Source organism: Moschus berezovskii, chromosome 7 (genome assembly GCF_049115385.1).
Source record: "Moschus berezovskii isolate FMDL1 chromosome 7, NW_MosBer_1.0, whole genome shotgun sequence".
Lineage (NCBI taxonomy): Eukaryota > Metazoa > Chordata > Mammalia > Artiodactyla > Moschidae > Moschus > Moschus berezovskii.
In genome coordinates, this window is record NC_142466.1 from 53,450,075 (window position 1) to 53,473,745 (window position 23,671).

General features: G+C 39.5%; 1 protein-coding gene across 2 annotated transcripts in view; it reads left to right on the forward strand.

Moving 5' to 3' along the window:
• MAMDC2 (MAM domain containing 2) overlaps window positions 1-22,854 on the forward strand; it is a 162,889-nt gene extending 140,035 nt beyond the window's left edge. Inside the window, exons 11-14 of one of the 2 annotated variants that reach the window (XM_055428373.2) lie at window positions 431-583; window positions 15,121-15,380; window positions 21,651-21,735; window positions 21,875-22,854. In XM_055428373.2, the coding sequence (XP_055284348.2) occupies window positions 431-583; window positions 15,121-15,380; window positions 21,651-21,735; window positions 21,875-21,939 (563 nt within the window). In that variant the 3' untranslated portion in view covers window positions 21,940-22,854. Of the gene's footprint in view, window positions 1-430; window positions 584-15,120; window positions 15,381-21,650; window positions 21,736-21,874 lie in introns of those variants that run through there. The other variant, XM_055428374.2, reaches the window with a different exon arrangement.
• Window positions 22,855-23,671: the final 817 nt, after the last annotated feature.

The following is a 23,671-nucleotide window of genomic DNA, read 5'->3' on the forward strand; positions in this document are numbered from 1 at the left end:
GTGACTATAGCTTTGCTCTGAGGATTTCCTTCACTCATTCTGGATTTCTGAAGAAACCTCCTGCTTGCAATTTTATTATTTTTATGTTTCCATAAAAGGCAATATACCTCCAATTGTCAGAGAGTTTTATAATCTCATTCATACAAATAAATTCACAAGCCAGAGAAACTTTCTTTCTCAAAGTATTACAGTACTTTTGGATCTAGATTTCTGATTGTTCTCTGCCTCTATGGAAGAACCAGGGTGAGGTCCAGACTCTAGCCAGAGGCAAGAGCTTGGCTTAGAGGGAGTGCTGGCAGGTGGGTTGCCTCTCTATGTGGGGCATGTGGCCAGATGATAACCACACATTCATGTGGGTTTCCAGTGAACCTTGGAATATATATTCATTGAAGGAGCCTCAACAGTCACAACACTTGCTGTTTCCTTGCAGAGAAGCTCCTACCTCCACCAGGAGAGTGTACTTTCGAACAAGATGAATGTATATTCACTCAAGAGAGAAGAAACCGGAGCAGCTGGCAGAGGAGGAGGGGAGAAACTCCCACCTCCTACACCGGACCAAAGGGAGATCACACGACTGGGGTAGGTGAGTTATGCCACACGGTGCTGTTTCCTAAGGAAACCTGAAATACCTTTCTAGGGGTTGTTTACTGCATTCTGGTATGTGAAAACTAGGGTGTCTAGGGTGAACTGCATGTGGAATATTACACACATGGGATAGGTAATTCGGTATGTGCATTTCAAATCATTCTTTCATTATATTGCTCATTATCTAGTTGCAAAAAGGATTTAAATGAGCTTACAAAGATATGCACACAAAGATAATTAGAAGTAAGGCTTAAAAATAAAAGAGAGATGGGCAAAAATGAAAAAAATAAAATAGTGGTCTAAAATGAAGCCCAGGACTGAGGCCTAGTATAGAAATATCTGGCAGACAGGGAAGATGTATCAGTGTGAGTCCTCACTTTCCAGAAGCTGAAAAAGATGGAAAAGTCATCTGTAAAACATGATATACTGTGTTCTTAGGATAGAAACAGATGAAGCAAGGGATGGAGGAAATAAAGGGGTGCATTTTTCTGTAGGAAATGTGGAAACTACACTAAACCAGACTAAAAATTGTTCTTATTATCACCATGTGTCAGCAATTGCAAACAATGTCCATGATAAAATACTCTTTGAAGAAAAGACCTTTTCCACTGAGGCTATCAGTTTCTCTAGGAACACCAGTTGGATAAAAGCACATCATTTGGTCCAGCACCACAGAACTATCCCTGATATTAATATTAAAGAGATATTTCCTGAAGGGTCCTTACAGAGAGTGGCATAGTGCTGTTTCTTATGGTCTACCTCAAAAATAAGCCTAGGGAATAACACCACACAGCAGCAACACAACAAAAAATATTGGCTGTATTGGCTAAACTTGGTAGGGTGCATTCAGGAACAACTTTGCATTTTCTTTCCAACACTCTCTTCAAACATACCCTAGAGAATTCTCCCTTTCCCACCCCTGGCAGATCCCACAGTTTCCCAGTCCTGTTGAGGTAGTGGAGCAGTCACACATTCAGGTGTGTTAAGATGTCCAATTCAAATGACAACTTCAGTTTCTCATTCAATCAAATCATCTCTCTCCCTCAGCATGGGCCTGATTCATAGTTTGGAGATGATAAAAGAAAAGGTGGTCTGTGCTTGAACTTTCTTTGTTTTTACTTCCTCCTCTGCTTAGCATCGTCAGGATCCTTTAGCCAGAGTGAGTGGAGGACAGATTAAAAGAAAATAACTTCTAAAATATTTAGCGTTTCTTCACATTCTTTCTTGGATACCTTCTGTTATGACAGACACCTAAGTACTGGCTCTTTTGTGTCTCACCATTTTGGGCACTGTACTCTCTGTACTATCTGTAATACTTGTACTACAGAGATACAACTCACGTAGGTTTTCTACTTGCATCCCTCCTGGCAGTTTTGACTTGGGTCTTTTCAAGAACACTCGGTTCCAGCCACTATCCATTTGAGTATCCATTTGGCCTCGGATCCTAAATGCACCTTTGCCTAAGAAGATGATGTGAAACTTGGTCCTACCACTGACCTCTTTTCTTCCCGTTACTTCAGAGATTCTGGGACAGTGTTGCATCAGCTAGGGTAGCTATTGAAGAGATTCAGCCTTTGTTCAAAGGTAGATCAGCTTTCTACTTCCAGCACTGAGTAGACGATTCTAAGAGAGTGTGAGGCTATATCTGGAAAGACAATGAAGTTAAAAAGATAATTAAAAGGTGTGTATATGTTAAGACTATTTTGGTTGGAAATAGTTTGATGCTCTTTGTAACAGGAAAAAAAATCCATTTTAGGGCTGACTTGAGGCACAGCTTGATGTAGAGGATAAAACCATGTCACTGGGACCTCCTTCTCTCCACCTCTCTGCTCTGGTTTTTCTGAGTTGGCTCCGATCACAGTCTGTCCTCTCATGGTAGCAAGAGTCTGCTGCAGCGGCAGCTTCATGGTCATTCAACACTGAATCTAGTGAAAAGAGATAACTCAAATCAGCAAACAAAAACTGAGCCTCATTAACTCTGATTGGCAGTGTAATGAGGGCAGGTGGTGGTTTAGTCGCTAAGTCGTGTCCGACTCTTGAGATCCCATGGACTGTAGCCTGCCAGTCTCCTCTGTCCATGGGATTCTCCAGGTGGGAATACTGGAGTGGGTTGCCATTTCCTTCTCCAGAAAATCTTCCCAACCCAGGAATCAAACCCGGGTCTCCTGCATTGCAGGCAGATTCTTTACTGACTGAGCTATGAGGGAAGCCTCATGAGGGCAGAATACTATCAAATTCCTGCATGAATCCCCACAGAACTTACTGTTGTACCTTATACACTGCTGCTGCTGCTGCTAAGTCGCTTCAGTCGTGTCCGACTCTGTGCGACCCCAGAGACGGAAGCCCACCAGGCTCTCCCGTCCCTGGGATTCTCCAGGCAAGAACACTGGAGTGGGATGCCATTTCCTTCTCCAATGCATGAAAGTGAAAAGTGAAAGTGAAGTCGCTCAGTCGTGTCCGACTCTTAGCAACCCCACGGACTGCAGCCCACCAGGCTCCTCCGTCCATGGGATTCTCCAGGCAAGAACACTGGAGTGGGATGCCATTTCCTTCTCCAATGCATGAAAGTGAAAAGTGAAAGTGAAGTCGCTCAGTCGTGTCCGACTCTTAGCAACCCCACGGACTGCAGCCCACCAGGCTCCTCCGTCCATGGGATTTTCCAGGCAAGAGTACTGGAGTGGGGTGCCATTGCCTTCTCCACTACAGAGGCTCAAAAAAGTCCTTGGAAGGAATAAATGAACCGATAAGCTCTCCCTGATGCATATGAGAATAGCCACTTAATTAGCAAGACCCATAGAAAATGTAGTAATGGTGAGAAACTAAATTAGAGAGGAATACAGAAATGTCAAGAATAAATCAGCTTTAGTTTGAGTCCATTATAATCACGATGTTGTCTGTATGCACATTTTTCTGGGGAGGGAGTTGATAGCTTCTCTTCAATTTTTCAGGGACACCAAAAAATCTAGTAACAACAGATCTGAGAAGAGGGTTGTGCTGTGGTAGGGTACCGCAGGGGAATTTTCTGGGTAACAGTCTGTGCAATGTCTTGGACACGGAAGAGAAGACAAAACAAAAATAGGGAGCAGTGGAGGGAGAGAGTCTCTGAAAAGGGCAAGGGAGGGTTACCAAGCCAGGATACAACAGACCCATGAACTTTGGAGTCAAGGTTCCCCACTTACTAGGTATGAGACCTTGAAAAAGTTACTTAAAATCTCTAGGTCTCAGTGATGTCATCTAGAAAATGAGAATAACTATAGCTACTTGTCTGTTTATGTACTTCAAAGGATGATTGAGTTTAAACTTAATCAACTTGTGGATGACATTCTCCCTCCTGCCTAAAGACAAAAATCTATGAAAATCTGACAAAAGTACATGCAGTAGATATTCCATTACTCATAATTTTGCTCCTTTATTTACATGTAGGGGCACATGTTAGTTTACTTGGTGTGGCTTTGTTTAAAGAAGATGGTATGATTGTGTTTTCTTTGTCTCTCCGAAAACTTTGAAGAATATTTCAGCTGACTGGGGTGAAACTTCATAACAAAAATTGTAATGTAAAAACTTCTTAGTGTGTTCAATATTTATTCCCAGAAAATACTTGACCACAGAGTATTAAATTCTCTGGTGAACAATACAGAGCATTCTGATTTTTTTTCAGTAAATTTTTCTAGGGTCTCCCTTTTTTCCATCATTTACTTCGCCTGTTTCAATGCAAACTTCCTAAAGGGTCTCAGGACATCTTTCAATTTTCTAACCACATAAAATCTTTTACAGATTATATCTTTTTATTCCTAAGTATAACAATGCAGAGGCTGCAAATTTTGCTATGCTGTGCCCAGGGTTACCTACAGATAATATAGCATTGGAATTTTCTATCTTGGTCTTGTTCTTTAAATTACTTTAACAGTTATTCTTCTAGGGAAATAATAACATCTACTAATCATTTATGGAGTGTTTACCATGTGCAGGAACTGTGCTGGGACCTTTATATCCTTAGTCAGTTTGAGCTGCTATAACAAAAATACCATAGATTCAGAGGCTTACATAGCAGACATTTATTTCTTACAGTTCTGAGGGCTGAGAAGCTCAAGATCAAGGTGCTGGCAGATTTGAGGTCTGGTGAGGGCTCACTTCCTAGTTCATAGTCAGAAATCTTTTTGCTGTGTCCTTACACGGCAGACGAGGCAAGTGAGCTCTCTGAGGACTCTTATAAGGATACTCATCCCACCTATGAGATCTTGGCCCTCAGGACCTAACCCCTCCCAAAGACCATACCTCCAATTACCATCATAGTGGGGGTTAGGATTTCAACATATAAATTTGGAAAGAGGGGAAATGAATATTCAATCAATAACACACCCTTACCATGACTTGTAAGTGAAAGTATCCATTTTTCATATGAAAGAACTGAAGGTTGGAGAACTGCCTTTCCAAGACCACACAGCAATGATTGGTAGAGTAGGGAGTGTATCTCAGGAATGTTGGGCTCTAATGTCCATATTCTGTCCACACTGTCTCACCAGAGTTTACCAGCCCACATGATAGTAGGAGACCACACACGACTTCAAACAGCTGTGACAGCTTACATGTGAAAAGCACAATTCTTCACACAGCCATGTAATCTCATACCTATCACTCTTCATACCAGAAAGAGGTGTCTGCTCTTGGAAAGGATATATTCAAACTGATGGCATTTTTAGACATCCACTGAAATGTAACCTGTCAGAAAGTATCTAAATTTTCTTTAGATAAAAAAATTCAATATTGGTTCAATATTGTGAACCAATATTGTCAGTTTAACTCCAGGACCACAGTCCCCACAGCCATTGTGTAGCCTAAACCCTCAAAGGGTAGCTTCACCTTTGAGGGTTAGGATACACAATGGCCTTTAATGGCCTAATGTGGGCTGATATATTGGCTTTCAGATTACAATATAACAAGGATCACCCATTCATAAAGTATAAACAATTAAACACTCCTTTAAAACGAATATTTGTTAAAGCCACCAGTGTCATAAGCTACATGTTTATAAGATGAAATGTCTTAGAATTGGGAGCAATTGTAATGTTATTATAGAGCAGAGTTTCTAAGATCTTGATTTACTCCATATTTTCTAAGTACCTACTATGCATCATGCATCACATAACAGTGGATACCCTGCTAATCTCTTAGGGCTGCTGTAATGATTAACCAAGGTTGTATTTCTGAAAGAACTAATACTATATAAGCTCCACTAAAATGAAAATGATATTACTATTTTTGTAGTTAGTGACTCATCCACAAAATCTGATGTTCATCTGGTGTTCATTTCTGGGATACTTTCTTGGACTCAGTGTTTTGTGTCATTTGTGCTTTTATACAGAGAAAATCATGGCATATGATTACAAATAAAATGACTTAGTAGTAACCAGAAGATTTCAGTTCAGTTCAGTCGCTCAGTCGTGTCCAACTCTCCACCACCCCATGAATCACAGCACGCCAGGCCTCCCTGTCCATCACCAACTCCCGGAGTTCACTCAAACTCATGTCCATCGAGTCAGTGATGCCATCAAGCCATCTCATTCTCTGTCGTCCCCATCTCCTCCCACCCCCAATCCCTCCCAGGATCAGTCTTTTCCAGTGAGTCCACTCTTCTCATGAGGTGGCCAAAGTATTGGAGTTTCAGCTTTAGCATCAGTCCTTCCAATGAATACCCAGAAGATTTAGTAGACCTTAAACCAGTGTCTTCCAAAGTACCACTGGGTAATTTAAGGGTTAAGTGGATGAATATTTTTAATTTGATGGTACTATTCATATAAAAGCAAAATATATAATCAGTATAGCAACACCATCATTTCACAAATCTATAGCTTGTTTTCTGTTTTCATGCTAATATGCAGTTTCCTATTTGAATAATGGATTTAAGGAGTAACAAATGAAATCTATTTAAAGAAATATATCAAATGAATAATAGTACAGGTAGTATGTAGATAAGTAATATATTTATAGTGGTATTTGTGTGGCTAAAGTTGGGGAAACATTTCCAATGTTTGTCAATCATCTAATAGAACATGTCATTCTACTAGAACAACAGCAAAGACAATATTCTAGCCCGACCATTTGGCTCCCTGTTTGATAAAATAATAAAAGCACTTGTGCGAGATAAATCTTGACTTGCATTGAGCTGAAATGGACTCTGCAGGACCTGTTTATCCATTTCTTGTCACCATCTATTTGAATAGCTCTATCCTGGCAGAATCAGAAAGTTCCTTGACACTGATGCTATTTCTTTTACAAGATAGTAAAGACAAATCTTAACAAAGTCCCAAGGGTTTTATTGGTTATTATAATTTTATTATATGATTATATTTATATAATCATATTATATTATCAATGTTATGCAATGCTGTCATAATTCTTCTTAAATAATTGTTTTAGTTGTTTTGGAGTTTACATGGGTTTTGTGACCAAAAGATAGTAGAATAAATAAATCAACAGATGACTCTCCAGTTTAGTGAGAAAATGCCTTCAACTGTAACATTTCCTATCTCACTGAGTCCACCAGTGAATAGATTAAAAGTCATCCAGTTTTCCCTATCTCTTTCCCACAGCTATGTCTTAGAAAAGTAGCTATTCATCATTTTAAAAAAAAATAATTTCCAAATAAAGAGACACCATCAATTTCTTCTGTGGTAATGTTCAGTGTTTCAGTACATCTTTTGTACTTCTGGCAATTAAATTCTCTCCAACACACTACTAAATAAAGGTAGGAGTCTTATATGATCCTTCTTGTGTAGTAGAAATATAAGTGATACATTAAAATATCAAATAATGACATTTACTTATAAATTGTGCTGTTGACACAAAAGAAAATCAAAACTACATATTTAATGTGCTGGTTATATATTAATAGCTGAGATTTAATAGCAGTCTCATTCAAGTCCTTGTCTTTTAAGAATTTTGGTAGCTGATATCCTGACATATAACAATGCTACTCAACTAGTCTGAAGCTGTAAGGGCAATTGGCTCTAGAATATTAAAATCTCCAGCTTCCTCAGTTTTCCATAATTTATCTTATCACACTAATTTTTGGTATTGTTGGACCCTACTTATCCAAGAGAAGACTTCTAATGACAAGCTTTTTTAAAAATAGTGGTAACATATACATAACATAAAATTTACCATTTTAGTCATTTTTACGTACATAATTCAGTGGTATTAAGTACATATACCTTTTGTGTAACCATCACCACCTCAGAACTGTTAAGAGTTTTCCCAAGTTGAAACTCTGTCCCCAATAAATTAATAACCACTCATTTATGACACACTTTAAAAATAATTTAAAAGATAGAATAAAGAACAATAATTTTAGAGAGAGACATATTTAGCCATTGTTCTTCCCAAAATATTGATATCTTCTCCCCCTGATTGTTAAGAATCATCTTCCAGCTTAATGAAGCAGCTAGCTGTTCATTCCTCGTGGCCTCCCACTCCTTCCCAGCCCTGGTGTGAGAGGCCCGCAAGACTAGAGGAACAGCTGCTTCACTGCTCCCAATTATGAATATGCTGTGTCTCAACACATCACAGTTGCTGAGCAAAGAACAGATGGGACCCTGATCTCCCAGTAGACCCACTGGAACCCCTATCTTGAATGTTAAACAGTGATTTAAAGAAAGAAAGTAATTTGCTTTCTCCAGTTAATAATCCCTTCCACAGACTGGAATCCTTCATGTGCAGGGACACATGAGCTAGTCTGAGGTTTCATCGCTGGGGCTTCTGGCTCCCATCCAGAGAGCTTTTGTTTGCTGAGACAGACAGCATTTGGAGTTGGAATGTGGCAAAGCTTGTCAACACACAGGGTTTTTCTCTGCTTTCCAAACACATGTGAGGCCGACTGTCTCTCCACGAAGCTCTGATCTTTTCTAGGGAAAGGAAATGTCACGTGCAAGTCAAGAAGAAAAACATGTTTGGAATCTAGAGGAATAATTGGTATGGGCATCAGACAGACAGATTCTGATCAGTTGATAAATATGTGATAATTATTTTTAGGTATAGATGTTGGTCTAGATTAGTCTAAATCAGTGTTGCCTTAAGGGATATATGTATGGGCTTAAAACAGAAACTATATCCTGAAGGAGTTTTAGAAAGGTCAAAACTCAAGAAAAAGGTCAAAACTCAAGAAAAGTAGACTAGTGGCTGTGCCCCAGAAAGGTATAATTATACTAATGTTCCCCTGGCTGTTCCCCGTCTCTTCCAAAATCAGCAGCTACACATGTCAAACAGTTCAGGAGCTTTCCTTTCATATTTCATGGTACTAAGCACAATGATCTCTGGAACTAGAAACCTTAGGTAATGGCTTCAGCCTGATACCCAAGACCCAGAGACTCATGAGAGGAAAGCATTACCAGAGAAATGCTTCACCCAGTTGAGGCTGACTGATTAGTGCACTGTACTCACACAAGGAAGAATTCAGTTGGATACTCCTGGAGGTTTACCCCTCTAGCAGGACCTCAGATGATTTTGGCCAGGACTTGGGCTTCCCTGGTAGCTTAGATAGTAAAGAATCCACCTGTGATGCGGGAGACCTGGGTTCGATCCCTGGGTTGGGAAGATCCCCTGGAGAAGGAAATAGCAACCCACTCCAGTATTCTTGCCTGGAGAATCCCCATAGACAGAGGAGCCTGGTGGGCTACAGTCATGGGGTCACAAAGAGTTGGACGTGATTAAGCAACTAAGCACAGCACACAGCATATGTCATCACTGGGATTACCTATTATCATCACTAGATGGAAGATACTTCTTGTATCATCTCTCACTTATATTGGACCCATTGCTTTCTTTCCATTCTGAAAAGACTTCCTGTTGTAGGCCCACAACAGTCTTTTCTTTCCAGTTTCCCAGTGACAGCATTCTTCAGAGGAGCCTCCCTGTCCCCTATCCTCCCTCTCCCATTAAGTGTTTCATCTTTAGCTAAGGTCCTTTTCTTGGGATTCAAGTGGACCTTTTGAGAGTCCCAAAGGCAGGTACCAAAGTTATTTTTCTTTGACTTTCTTCTTATTTCCTTAAGAATTATTTTTGGAGGAAATATTTTTCAGTTTAAACATGCATTAAGGTAGGGTTTCAGTTCATTGTGCTATACTAATTTATGCATAGGATGGTACAGAAGACCTTTGTGCATAGTTGGTGATAAACCATGTTCATGTTTTGACTTTATTCTCCATGGGATTAAATTAAGTACACCCTCTGTTAGGGTTTTGTGTATCAGTATTTGTTTACATCCAGCCTAGCTTAAGTTAGAAAGTATTAAAGAAAAGAACTATAAGATTTTCTTTCATTGCTGAAAGTGTAAAAACCCCAGTGCTTCTTGTGTAGCAATTTTCTTGCCAGTGAAAGAATGAAGGTAATGAGTTAAAGAATGTGTGTTTGGCTAAAAAAAAAAGTCAGATGGTACGGAACTAGGTTGAGAACATTTTCTCTAAAATATGACTTTATCAAAACTTGGACTTGTTCCTACTTTGCTTTGGAGCATCCTAGTCAAGTACATGTTGCGTTGCCAAGATCGTCACACAACTGGAGTAACCTTGGTAGAGCCATGTGCTCTGGAAATGGTCAGAATGGTCTGTGGTTTTTGTTCATTCATCAAATATTTATTGAGCATCTGCTATGTTCCAGACACTGCTCTAGGACCTGGGGGCATAGCAGTAAACAAGGAAATATCTCTGCCTTTGAGTGTTCTAGAGGAAGGAGACAGATAAACATAAAAATAGGAATGTTATATAGTATGTTAGTTAGTTAGTTCAGTCACTCAGTCGTGTCCGACTCTCCGCGACCCCATGAATCACAGCACGCCAGGCCTCCCTATCCATCACCAACCTCCGGAGTTCACTCAAACTCATGTCCACAGAGTCGGTGATGCCATCCAGCCATCTCATTCTTGGTCGTCCCCTTCTCCTCCCGCCCCCAACCTTTCCCAGCATCAGACTCTTTTCCAGTGAGTCAACTCGTCGCGTGAGGTAGCCAAAGTATTGCAGTTTCAGCTTTAGCATCAGTCCCTCCAATGAACACCCAGGATCGATCTCCCTTAGAATGGACCGGTTGGATCTCCTTGCGGTACAAGGGACTCTCAAGAGTCTTCTCCAATACCACAGTTCAAAAGCATCAATTCTTCGGCGATCAGCTTTCTTCACAGTCCAACTCTCACATCCATACATGACCACGGGAAAAACCATAGCCTTGACTAGACAGACCTTTGTTGGCAAAGTAATGTCTCTGCTTTTTAATATATTATCAAGGTTGGTCATTAAGAGGCAATTAAATGGGATGGAAACTAATAAATTAGGGTATAGAGAAAAAGGAGTACGAGAGGAGGGGGGATTACTATTTGAAACAGTATAGTCAGAATAGGCCCAATAGAAAAGGTAATATCTGGGCAAAGACTTAGAGGTGAGAGAGTGAGACGTGAAATTATATGAAAGAAAAGCCACTGTAGGCAGAGATTAGCACATGCAAAGGCCCTGGGGTGGTAGCAAACTTACTACATTCCAGGAATGGTACAGAACTCAAGTGCGTCCTCAAGACTCAGAGTGAGTGAGGAGAAAGGTGGTAGGAATCAGAGAGGTAAGAGAATGAGCAGGAGTTATGTAAAGGCTTATATGTTGTAAGGCTTTCAGCTCTTACTCGGAGTGAAATGCTACGCTAGTGGAGGGTTTTGAACAGAGGAATGGTAAAATTTAGCTATTGCTTTAGAAAGTTTACTATGGATGCTATGTTTAGATTAGGTTGCAGAGAACTAGGGTAAAAGCAGGCAGACTTGTTGGGAGGTGCTGAATTAATCCAAGTCAGAAATAATACTGGCTCAGACTGGGAGGTAGCAGTGGAGGTGGTAAGGAGAGAAGTGATTGGATTCTGGACATATTCTGAAGGTAGAACCAACAGAAACTCCTGACCATCTGGATGTGAAGAGTGAGAGGATATAAAGAACGGCCAGGTTTGGGGCCTGGACAACTAAAAAGGGTGGGGTAAGCTTTAGAGTGAGGCTGTTAGGGGTGTGGTTTTGACCATGTTTCGGTTTGAGATATCTACTTGACAATAAGAGGAGATGTCCATTAGGCACTTTCAATAACAAGTCTGCATTTTAGGAAACAGGTTGAAAATTAAAATTTGAGATATAACAACACATATAGTATTTCAAGCCATGAAACAAGATGAGATCACCAAAGAAGTGAACGAGAATGGAGAGATTCAAACACTGGGTCTTGGAGCACTCCAAGATCAAGAAGTCAGAGAAGAAAAGGTGAACTAGCAAAGGAGTGACCAGTGAAGTGGGAGAAAAACCAGGAGAGGTCAGCGTCCTGCAAACCAAAGTAAGAAAGTCCTTCTAGGAGGCAGGAGTGATCTACTGTGTCCAGTGCTACTAACGACGAGGACAACAAGAACTGAAAACTGACCCTTGGCTTTAGTAACGGGGATGTCATTGGTGAGCACAGCAGACACGTGACAGTGCCCCAGAAGTCTAGAGCAGATCATGCGGATGACTGGCTGACAGAGCCCGTGACTGATCGCCCAGTGTGCAGGGTGGTAACTTTACTGAGAGAAGCGCTGAGGGAGGGCTTGCACAGTACACAAGGTTTGACAAGACCAAATGGGGCAGGACTTTTTCTCCCACCCTTACAGTAGCCCGTTGGAGTCTCAGATCTGTGGAAATGAGGGAAAGGAAAAGGAAGAATGCCTTGAAGGAGCCAAGATGGAGCCTCTGATCAATTCTGGTTGGGGTGTCTTAAGCATTGCCTTTTGAGAAATGAATAGACTTCATTGACTAAACTTGAAACTTTAAAGATGCTCTAAAACTTTAAAGATGCATTGCCTTTTGAGAAATGAATAGACTTCATTGATTAAACTTGAAACTTTAAAGATGCTCGTACATTTCATTTGTATGCAATATTTGGGAACATTTTTTTTCCCTCAGTGCAGCCATTATTTTCCATGTGAAATAATAGAGAACACTATATAAAAATTTTTATATCATGTATGTAAAAAAATCAATATTGGCAAAGAAGATGATGCAGTTGGATATAAAAATTATGCATATTTTTTCAGGTTGAAGAGATATAAGCTTTTCATCAAATGAGGACAGGTTAAGAACTACTTACATAGAGTCCACGGCTTTTTAAAAAAATGAGCCACAGGTACATAGAATTCTATTATGGGTGTATTATTCTGGAAATTACTATTATTATATTGCTTATTTTAGTGGCTCCATGGTAATTATTTAACACCAACCAGCTCTATTTTTTACTGTGGGGGGCTGACTTGTAGTTATGTCCCATTTCTGTAGTATGAATACTTCCATTGTAGACCATTTCAAACTACCAGAGTGAAGACATTTGGACCTACGGTCCCAACAGAAGTCACATAATTGACTGTTGGAGCCAGTGGAAACAGGTTCCAACACACCACTGCATTATTTATGTGCAGATTAATCCTGCTTCTGCCTAAAACAAGCAAGTTAAAAAAAAAACACAAAACTAAAATTAGGAAAGGAAAATGGAAATGTAAAGTGTTATATAATTAACATACAGTATCTAGTGTATGATGCATAAAGTATAAGATATAAATATCTTAAATGTCATAAATAATTATATTAAATATTGTAGACTGTGTGGATCACAATAAACTGTGGAAAATTCTTAAAGAGATAGGACTACCAGGCCACATGACCTGCCCTGAGAAATCTGTATGCAGGTCAAGAAGCAATAGTTAAAACTGGACCTGGAACAACAGACTGGTTCCAAATCAGGAAAGGGGTACGTCAAGGGTATATATTGTCACCCTGCTTATTTAACTTATAGGCAGAGTACATCATGTGAAACGCCAGGCTAGATGAAGCACAATCTGGAATCAAGATTGCTGGGAGAAATATCAATAACCTCAGATACGCAGGTGACACCATGCTTATGGCAGAAAGCAAAGAAGAACTAAAGAGCCTCTTGATGAAAGTGAAAGAGGAGACTGAAAAAGCTGGCTTAAAACTCAACATTCAGAAAGCTAAGATCATGGCATATGATCCCATCACTTCATGGCAAATAGATGGGGAAACAATGGAAACAGTGACAGACTTTATTTTGGGGGGCTCCAAAATCACTGCAAATGGTGACTGTAGCCATGAAATCAAAAGATGCTTGCTCCTTGGAAGAAAAGCTATGACAAACCTAGACAACATATTGAAAAGCAGAGACATTACTTTGCCAACAAAGGTCCATTTAGTCAAAGCTCTGATTTTTCCAGTGGTCATGTATGGATACGAGAGTTGGACTGTAAAGAAAGCTGAGTGCCAAAGAATTGATGGTTTTGAACTGTTGTGTTGGAGAAGACTCTTGAGAGTCCGTTGGACTGCAAGGAGATCAAACCAGTCAATCCTGAATATTCATAGGAAGGACTGATGCTGAAGCTGAAACTCCAATACTTTGGCCACCTGATGCAAAGAACTGACTCGTTGGAAAGACCCTGATGCTGGGAAAGATTGAAGGCAGGAGGAGAAGGAGACGACAGAGGATGAGATGGTTGGATGGCATCACCTACTTGATAGACATGAGTTTGAGCAAGCTCTGGGAGCTGGTGAAGGGCAGGGAAGCCTGGTGTGCTACAGTCCATGGGTTGCAAAGAGCAACTGAACTGAACTGAAATATTGTACAATTATATTTTCAAGAAGTGTCACAGAAAAATCTCAGGAAAGCAGGGCAGAAAACATATTTGAATACCTATGACATGTGGACATATGTCACACACATTATTTAATTCTCACAACTCTGTAGCACAGGTTTATTAACCATTATTTTTAAACTCAGGGAGATAGTGAAGAACAGGGAAGCCTGGAGTGCTGCAGTTCATGGGGTTGCAAAGAGTCAGACACAACCTAGCAACTGAACAACCACAAATTTTTAGATTGAACATAGGTTCAGACTGGATAATCCATTAGATCACAGTCACACAGACAATAACTATTAGAACCAAGACTTGAACTTCATCTACCTGACCATTTCCCTAAACCAATGATGGAAGCTCAAAATATTGTCCATGGATTAGCAGGATAAATTCTCATGTTAATTACCACCTCAGTGGCACAATACTGGTATATTAATTACCTCCTGTATATTAAACTGAATTATAAATTATTACATGAAAACACTTATTTTGATGGTCAAAATCTTGTAGCATATCTATCTTTCTTGGATTATACACATTCTCCAAAATTATGAACTTCTTTATCAGTACTGTAGTCAAGTCATTCATTGACTCTAATTTGTTTCCAGGAACAGTACTCAAAAGAGAAATGAGGGGGCAGAATAAATTCGGAGTATGGGGTTAACAGATACAGACTGCTGTACATAGAATAGATAAGCAACAAGGATTTGCTGTATAACACAGGGAACATTATTTAATATATTGTAATAATCTATAATGGAAAATAATCTGAATATATATATATATATATATATACGTTAGAAGAGAATATGATGTGTCCTTTTAAACAATACTTGATGTTGCATTGCTCTCAAGGCTACTACATGTACATCGAGGCTTCCCACTTGGTATATGGACAAAAAGCACGACTCTTGTCCAGGCCTCTGCGAGGAGTCACTGGAAAACACTGCTTGACCTTTTTCTACCACATGTATGGAGCAGGGACTGGCCTCCTGAATGTTTATTTGAAAAAGGAAGGTGACAGTGAAGAGTCTCTCTTGTGGAGAAGAAGAGGTGAACAGAGCATCTCCTGGCTACGGGCGCTGATTGAATACAGCTGTGAGAGGAAGCACCAGGTAAGCCAAGAGAGACAAGAATCAAATGATGGGAAATGTGCCTATACGCTTCTGATGCTCTTTCTTTTTTGTGCTACCATCAAGAATGTTTTGTTCTTTTTCAGAGTCAAAGATAGAGACAGTACTTGTTTAAGAGCAAACATAATTAGTCTATATTGATTGAACCTAAGCAATGAAAGGGAAATTAGAAAGAGAAAGCTTTGGGTATTTATACATAGAGTAATTTTTGCAACTCAATAGTGAAACTGTAGCTATTTTCATCTTGGTACATTTTGAGTGTCAGTTATGCTCTGTGTCCTAAAAACCTCCAAAACAGAGCTGCTCTTTTTTCTAAACCTGGTATTACCTAATTAGTTGTTGCAGCTGCATCTTTCACTCATCATTAGCCATATGCAAGGGCTGCTGTTGTAAGCTTCTATTTAACAGAGTACATGATCCAGAGTAAATTTTTAAGCCTCTGTCTGCACTGATGCAGAAGAAACTGAATCTTAATCCTATGTCCTAGGCCTCCCTTGAGTCTGCTCACAGGCAGTAGAAGACTTCCTTCCTGCAGGATCCCAATTATAATGGAATCTGAGCAGCAATAAGAAGGAGCCTTTTCAATTCCAGTGGGTGAGATCAAGCAGCAAATTAGCCTAGAAATCAGCAGCAGCCTCCTAAAAGCCTATGACTTTACCTGCCTGTTGTTTTTCTTTAGTCACTAAGTCATGTTTGACTCTTTTGTGACCCCCATGGCCTGTAACCTACCAGGTTCCTCTGTCCATGGGATTTTCCAGACAAGAATCTGGAGTGGGTTGCCATTCATTCTCCAGGGGATCTTCCCAATTCAGGAATGGAACCCGTGTCTCCTGCATTGGCAGACAGGTTCTTTACCACTGAACTAGCAAGGAAGCCTTTACCTGCTTACCATGAGTCAAAGCTCCAGAAAGTTCTGGGCAGATAACATTAGACCCTTGACTATTCCTGAAATTGCTGTATAGAATTCCAGGAGTGACCTTCAGCTAAAAGCCCTACTTCCTCCTCATCCTTGCTTCTGGACCAGAGCACACCTAATGTTAACCACTGGCTGCTTGGCTTAAGCAAGTCTTCCTAGGAAGAAGCATCCAAAATAAAGACATTATTTTATGCCACCCCTTAACCAAAATTGATTTTCTACAGATCTAAATAGGAATGGCCAGGTTGCAGTGCCATCTAGGTTGCTATTGCTAAGAAAAAATGACATAGGGAAGATGCACCATTATTCAAGGATGGCCCATTATCTTGGTGTGGATAAAACTATCTAAACAGTAAAGGAAAACATATAGCCCCAGGAATAATTTTGATAGTGATTTAATCACAGAAAGAAAATGGATCACTCATAAACTTCCTTATATCACTGATCATCATTCAGAGATGATGGATTAAATTTTTTAGGTTATCAGGGCACTCACACTAATCAGAGGTTCTCAAGGTGTGGTCCTGACACCAGCAGCAACACCTGAAATGTATATTCATCTAAAATGAAACTCACCTGCAATGCACACTCGTAGGCCCTGCCTCAGAGCTACTGAACCAGAAACTCTGGGGCTTAGGGCCCTGAAATCTGTCTTAACAAGAATTGTGGTGATTCCGGAGCATTCTAAAGATGGAGAATCTGTGTCACAGATGGAACAAATCTGAGTCTCTCGGGCAGAGCCTGAGCATTGATGTTTGGTGCTGATGCACAAGAGCTCTAGGATTTGAGATTTTAGAATGGAACAGATATGAATCTGCCATGAGGCATGTTCTTGATTTTGTGATTCCCTCAGGAATCCCAAATGACTATCTGGAGACCAGGATAAACTAGTAATAAAACACAGAGACACCCATGTGCAAATGGCCATCTTCTCTGTGCCAAGTACTCACAGCACTAAGAGCTGTGCATCAGTTCTTCCAGTTGATCTTGTAGCTCTTCTTTAAAGATGGGGAAAACTAAATGTCCGGCTGGTAAGTGGCAGAGTGAGAACTCAGTCCCAGATCTAATTGGTTCCAGTGTTTGCATCCCTAAGTCCCTGTTTTACACTCCCTCCTGCCATAGAAGTCCCAACATATACTCATTGCCCTGGATGTCACAAGCACTGGGTGATCTTGGAGAAACATCAGTCTCTCTGAGACTGTTTGCATTAGTTGCCCATTCGTGTCCAACTCTTTGCAACCCCTTGGACTGCAGCCTGCCAGGCTCCTCTGTCCATGGAATTCTCCAGGCAAGAATACTGGAGTGGGTAGGCATTCCCTTCTCTAGGGTATCTTCGCATCCCAGGGATTGAACCCTGGTCTCTTGCATTGCAGGCAGATTCCTTACCATCTGAGCCACCAGGAAAGCCTGTTAATACATTTTCAGGGGTAATAATGCTTGCATGCTGACATCACTAAAGTGACAGTCAAGTGAGATTATGTTTGTGAAAGGGTTTTATAAACTTTAAAGTACCAAACTATAAAAAAGATATGATTGTTTCTGAAAATATATTCTTTCCCAAATCTTTCTGATCTTTATAATCATGGCAGACCTGGTATTCTCAATAGCTATATCAGTTATCAGACTGAGCTACTATAGAAGCTCAGGCCAAAATATCTCTTTTCAGTATTTATTGACCATTTACTCTTTTAAGTGCTGAGGATACTGCAATGAACATAGCATACAGTTCTTACACTTTTTAAGTTTGTGTTCTAGTGGGTGGGGAGAGGTAGAAAATGTGAAACAAAAATATATAATGTAACATCAAGTAATAGTAAGTGCTATGAAAAAGAGTAAGTCAAGCTGATCAGGTAATGAGGTCAAAGAAGTGTCAGGAAATACTCATGAAAGACCTTGGATGACATGGTACAATTTGAAATTTATTTCAAGAGCAATAAGAAACCATTAGAGGCTTTTAAGGTAATATGTTCTGATTTATACTTTTAAATGAACATTCTAGCTACTACATGGAGCTACTTATTGCATAGACTATGGTGCTGGGGGTGGTGGGCGAGGAGAGTTTGGGAGCTACTGCAGTGGGCCTGGCAACAGAAATGATGGGTGGGGCTGTGCAGCAGATGTGAGATGTCATCAGAAAGCCCACAGGACTTCCTTCCTTGTGGAAAGTGGGGTTTGAGAGAAAGAGAGGAGCCAGGATGACTCCAAAGTTTTGGCCTGAGCAACTGCTAGAATGGAGTTGCTGTTTATTGAGATGAGGAAGATCTTAGGTGGAGCAGACCTGGAAGAAGGACGGCAGCTTATGTAGGAGGCACATTAACAGTTACTTTGTTTTTAACACTCATAGTTTTTGATCTTACTAGACATCCAAAGTAAGTATGTCGAATGAACAGTAGGCTATGAGCCAGGAGATCAGGAAAATGAAGAGAACTAGAGAAGTCAAGTCAATCTGTACATCATCAGAGAGAGTGGACAGGTATTGATTTTTAGAATACTGCAGTACTGCTGCCATTTGTGATTTATCCTGTAGGGCAGCAGTCCCCAACCTTTTTGACACCAGGGACCAGTTTTATGGAAGAAATTTTTGTTCACAGATGGGGGGGTCAAGGGATAATTTTGGGATGATTCAAGCACGTTTATTGTGTACTTTATTTCTAATCTAATGCCACCACTGATCTGCCAGCATTGAAACATGTATATTATCATATGTGAAACAGATTACCAGTCCAGGTTTGATTCATGAGACAAGGTGCTCAGGCCTGATGCACTGGGATGACCCTGAGGGATGGGATGGGGAGGCAGATGGGAGGGGGGTTCAGGATGGGGAATACATGTACACCTATGACTGATTCATGTCAATGTATGGCAAAAACCAGTACAATATTGTAAAGTAATGAGCCTCCAATTAAATAAATTTTTAAAAAAATGACAGGAGGTACTAGTCTGCTGCCTGGAGGTTGGAGACCCCCGATATAGGAGAAGTATGTGGGTGGCCTCTGGATGATATTCCAGTCATCAGATTTTCTTTGTAGAAAAAAATATATCAAGTAGCAAAATTTTAATCATGTCCTTTCCTGCTGCTGCTGCTGCTGCTAAGTAACTTCAGTCATGTCCAACTCTGTGTGACCCCATAGATGGCAGCCCACCAGGCTCACCCGTCCCCGGGATTCTCCAGGCAAGAACACTGGAGTGGGTTGCCATGAGGGATTTATTAAAGTGCTAAGCAGAACCTGACTCACTGTGGATCAAAAACACAGAATGATTTTATTTCCTTTGAATTCCTTGCTTACCTTTCCTCCTCTGCTCTCAGGTGTTTTCCACCTGATTTCTTATCCTTTGATGTCATTGAAAGAGAGTGTGAGACAAATTCTCAGCTCAGTGAAATATTTCTATCATTCATATTGTTTATTATACTGCCTGACATTTAGTAGGAATTATTATGTGCTGGGTACTGAACTAAGACAAGGTCTTCAAATTTTCTTGCTCATGGTGCCCTTAATCTCAATAATTTTTTCCTAGTGCCCCTGGCCCAAAAGATAGCTAATGTTCCCTTTATCAAGTAGTTGAGTCAAAAGTGTAAGGATTTATGTCCTAATGACTTGACCTTCCCAGGTGGCGCTAGTGGTAAAGAACCCTGCCTGCCAATGCAGGAGATAGAGATGCAGGTTTGATCCCTGGGTCGGGAAGATTCCCTGGAGAAGGCATGGCAACACACTCCAGTTTTCTTGCCTGGAGAATCCAATGGACAGAAGAGCCTGGCAGGCTACAGCCCGTAGGGTTGCGCAGAGATAAACACGACTGAGGGCTTCCCTGGTGGCTCAGAGGTTAAAGCGTCCGCGTCCAATGCGGGAGACCCGGGTTCGATCCCTGGGTCGGGAAGATCCCCTGGAGAAGGAAACACCCACTCCAGAATTCTTGCCTGGAGAATCCCATGGACGGAGAAGCCTGGTAGGCTACAGCCCACAGGGTCGCAAAGAGTCGGACACGACCGAGCGACGGAACCGAACAGAGACGCGACTTAGCATGCATGCACAACGACTTAGTAACCATCTGAAAATAAAATACGCTTAAGCTGAAAGAAGAAGTTACATTTTTATCTAATTCTAAAATCGCCACAATTATTTAATAGGATTTTTACAAATCGGGGAATAATACAAAGGGGAAATCATAATGCTATAAAATGGTTATCACTCAAATATTTAGGAAATTCAAAGGAGAGAGTTGTATGAAATCAAGCTTTTGGCCCAACCAGAGACTATTCAGAATATAATTCCATCAGGTGATATTTTCTGTTATACTTCCATTGCAGAGTTGGAGGTCAAAAAACAGATTTCATTGTTGTCCAGAAAACCAAAACACTTATTAACTACATTCATATATCCTCCTATCTAAATGTATTAGGATACTTTTTCCTCGTCTTACCGTTTATTTGAGTTTTTATTTAGGGTTATATCTTTAGAATTTCTATTAATGTCAACTTGCCACGTTTCTGTTGTTAAAGCTTCTTTGAGTCATTAAATTCAAGATAGTTTCATACGCTATTAATTATCCACTTTATATTGTTTATTTAATTTAAATCATTAACTAGTCCAATGGGGAGTAATTTGCTCATAAAATTAGTAGAGCCAGTGTGTCTTCTGGACAATTTTCATTACTCACAAGCCTCCCAGGAGTATTCCTGGTTTATTAGCTATTATTAGAGTGGTTTTAGAGCTGATAATATATTTTCCCTAGAACCTGAATATTTGATCAGTTATTTTCTTCTGGGACCTAAAGTCATGAAACTGGTTTCCTCTTTTTCTTGGGCTGTGTCTTGGATGTTATGGTATTTAACATGATCAGTGAACCACTGTCTTTTTGGTAAATTTAACTATTATACAGTGCTGTTCATACTTGGGTCTCATCTGTTGTTTTAATTTTCCCACGAGAACTAGTACAAAGGTCGATTTAGGGAGAGACTACGGAAGCTTAAGCTTCTGGGCCCTTCACTTTCACAGGGCCTGTGAGTGACAGGAGTAGAATATTCTAGGTAGCAAGGGAAAACAGGTCACCTCCTACAGGCATTTCTTGGTGGACATTCCTGGGAAATTGCCTAAAGAGGTCTCAGAAGAAAGGAACTTGAATTTCCAAAGCTCCAGTAATTTGTTATGAATTTCTTTACATTCCAAATAAGTATTCCCTTTTGTACCTAAATTTGAATTGGTGATTTTTTATTCTTTTCCTGAAAGTGGGCCCCTGAGAACAATCTAAGCTTCCAAACCCACACAGCCTAGATCTGCCTCTGACCAGCATTGTTTTAGCAGGATGACTCTCTAAGTTCATATTTCATTATTTTTCAGATAATTTTTGAAGCCATTCGGGGAATGTCAATAAGAAGTGATATTGCCATTGATGATGTTAAATTTCAAGCAGGATCCTGTGCAGGTAACAATATTATTCCAAATTATTTAAGTTTGACTGAAAAGGGAATTTGCAGTAATTTCAAATCATAAGAATGCAAATTCAGTATTTTCTACATTAAAAATAGATAAAACTATTATTGTCTGTTTGTCTTTCCTGACAGAAATGGAAGATAAAAGTCAGCAATCATCAGGATATTCTGAGGATTTAAATGAAATTGAGTATTAAGCAATGATCTGAATCGGATTAACTAAACAAAAGCCATACCTCTCTTCAACCAAAATGAAAACAAAATAATACTGGACAGTCTTAACCATGTAATAAGTTATAAAATGACTTCAGAGCACTCTTTTTCATTACTTTTGCAAAAAATACTGACTCAGGGCTTTTTTTTTTGTTTCTTTTTGCGTATGACAACTGTTACTAGAAGTACAGGCTGCTGGTTTTACCTAGATCATACATCTTAACTTTGGTACCAGTTAAAAATATAAGTGTACTATATTGTAGTCATTTTAAAGTATACAAATAAAGGGCACAATCAAGTGAGATGTGCTAATTAAATCTGCATTCAGTGAATGTACTGGGAGGAGAATAGGTCTTGTGGGTTTCCTTTTGAAGTTCAAGTATCATAAATATTTTTAAAGTAATAATGTGTGATGTCAGTAATATCTGCAGAATGAATGCAGTTTTTCATGGTAACAAGTTATTCTAAGAAAATAAAGTCTATTTTCTATGTTTTATTCATAGAAATGGAGTATTAATTTTTAAATATGTTTACCATATGTGATAACAAAGGATCTTTCATCAGTGTTCTAGGGTAAGTCAATATTAATTAATGCTGTATTACAAAGCAGTGCTACCTTCTATCTTCTATTTTTGAAAGTCATTCTGAACACTTGGATAGAAATTGCACTCTTTTTTTTGTAAAGCAAGCTTGAAAATGTTTATGTACACACACCCCTAAATTTTTCTAGTGTGTTAAACAATTTTACTGATTTTTAAAATAAAAGTTTTGGTAATGTTTTGAGTTATATGAATTCAAACAGATGTACTAAACTACTATCTTTTATTTACATGTTTAGAAAATTATATAGACATGTTTATATATCCAAACAGCTATTATGAAATTATGATTACCTAATAAAAAATAATTTGAAAATCTCTCACTAGCAATTAATCTTCTTCAACATATTTTTCTCTTTTTAAAAAACTTCTATTTTTATTCTTTGGCTGAGTAACATGTGGGTAGTTCCCTGATGATGTTAAGCACAAAGTCTTAACCACCAGACTGCCAGGAAAGTCCCGATATATTTTTTTGAAGGAATATCTTCACTGTATAACTGCTGATTCTAATTTGAATCTCTACTCTGCTACAATTAAATGCTTCTTAATCCTTTTTGTTAGTGGCATAAGCACTGCAAACATAAAATATCATAATTAATTTTAAAAAAGTGTTTCATTTCACATAAGCGATCTCAATTTTCTCCAAAATTGTATCTTATTAGAATGTAAACTCTATATCTATAAATGAATGAAGTCATTCACCAGACTCTGCTTACTGATTGTATAAACCCATGGTAATAATCAACTTCCCAGGTGAAGCAGTGGTAAAGAATCTGCCTGCTAGCACAGGAGACACAGGAGATGAGGGTTTGATTCCCAGGTCGGGAAGATCCCTTGGAGAAGGAAATGACAACCCACTTCAGTTTTCTTGCCTGGAAAATTCCATGGACAGAGGAGCCTGGCAGACTACAGTCCATGGCACTGCAAAGACTCAAACACAACTGAGCAACTGCACATGCACACGTGGTAATAATCATTGCTAATATGTATTGAATATTTATTATTATCAGACATTGTTCAAAGAGCTCTACATGAATTTGCTCATTTAATCCTATAACAATCCATAAGGTAGAGCTAGTGATGGTTGTTACAAACTAAATCTGTTCAAGTTCAGCAA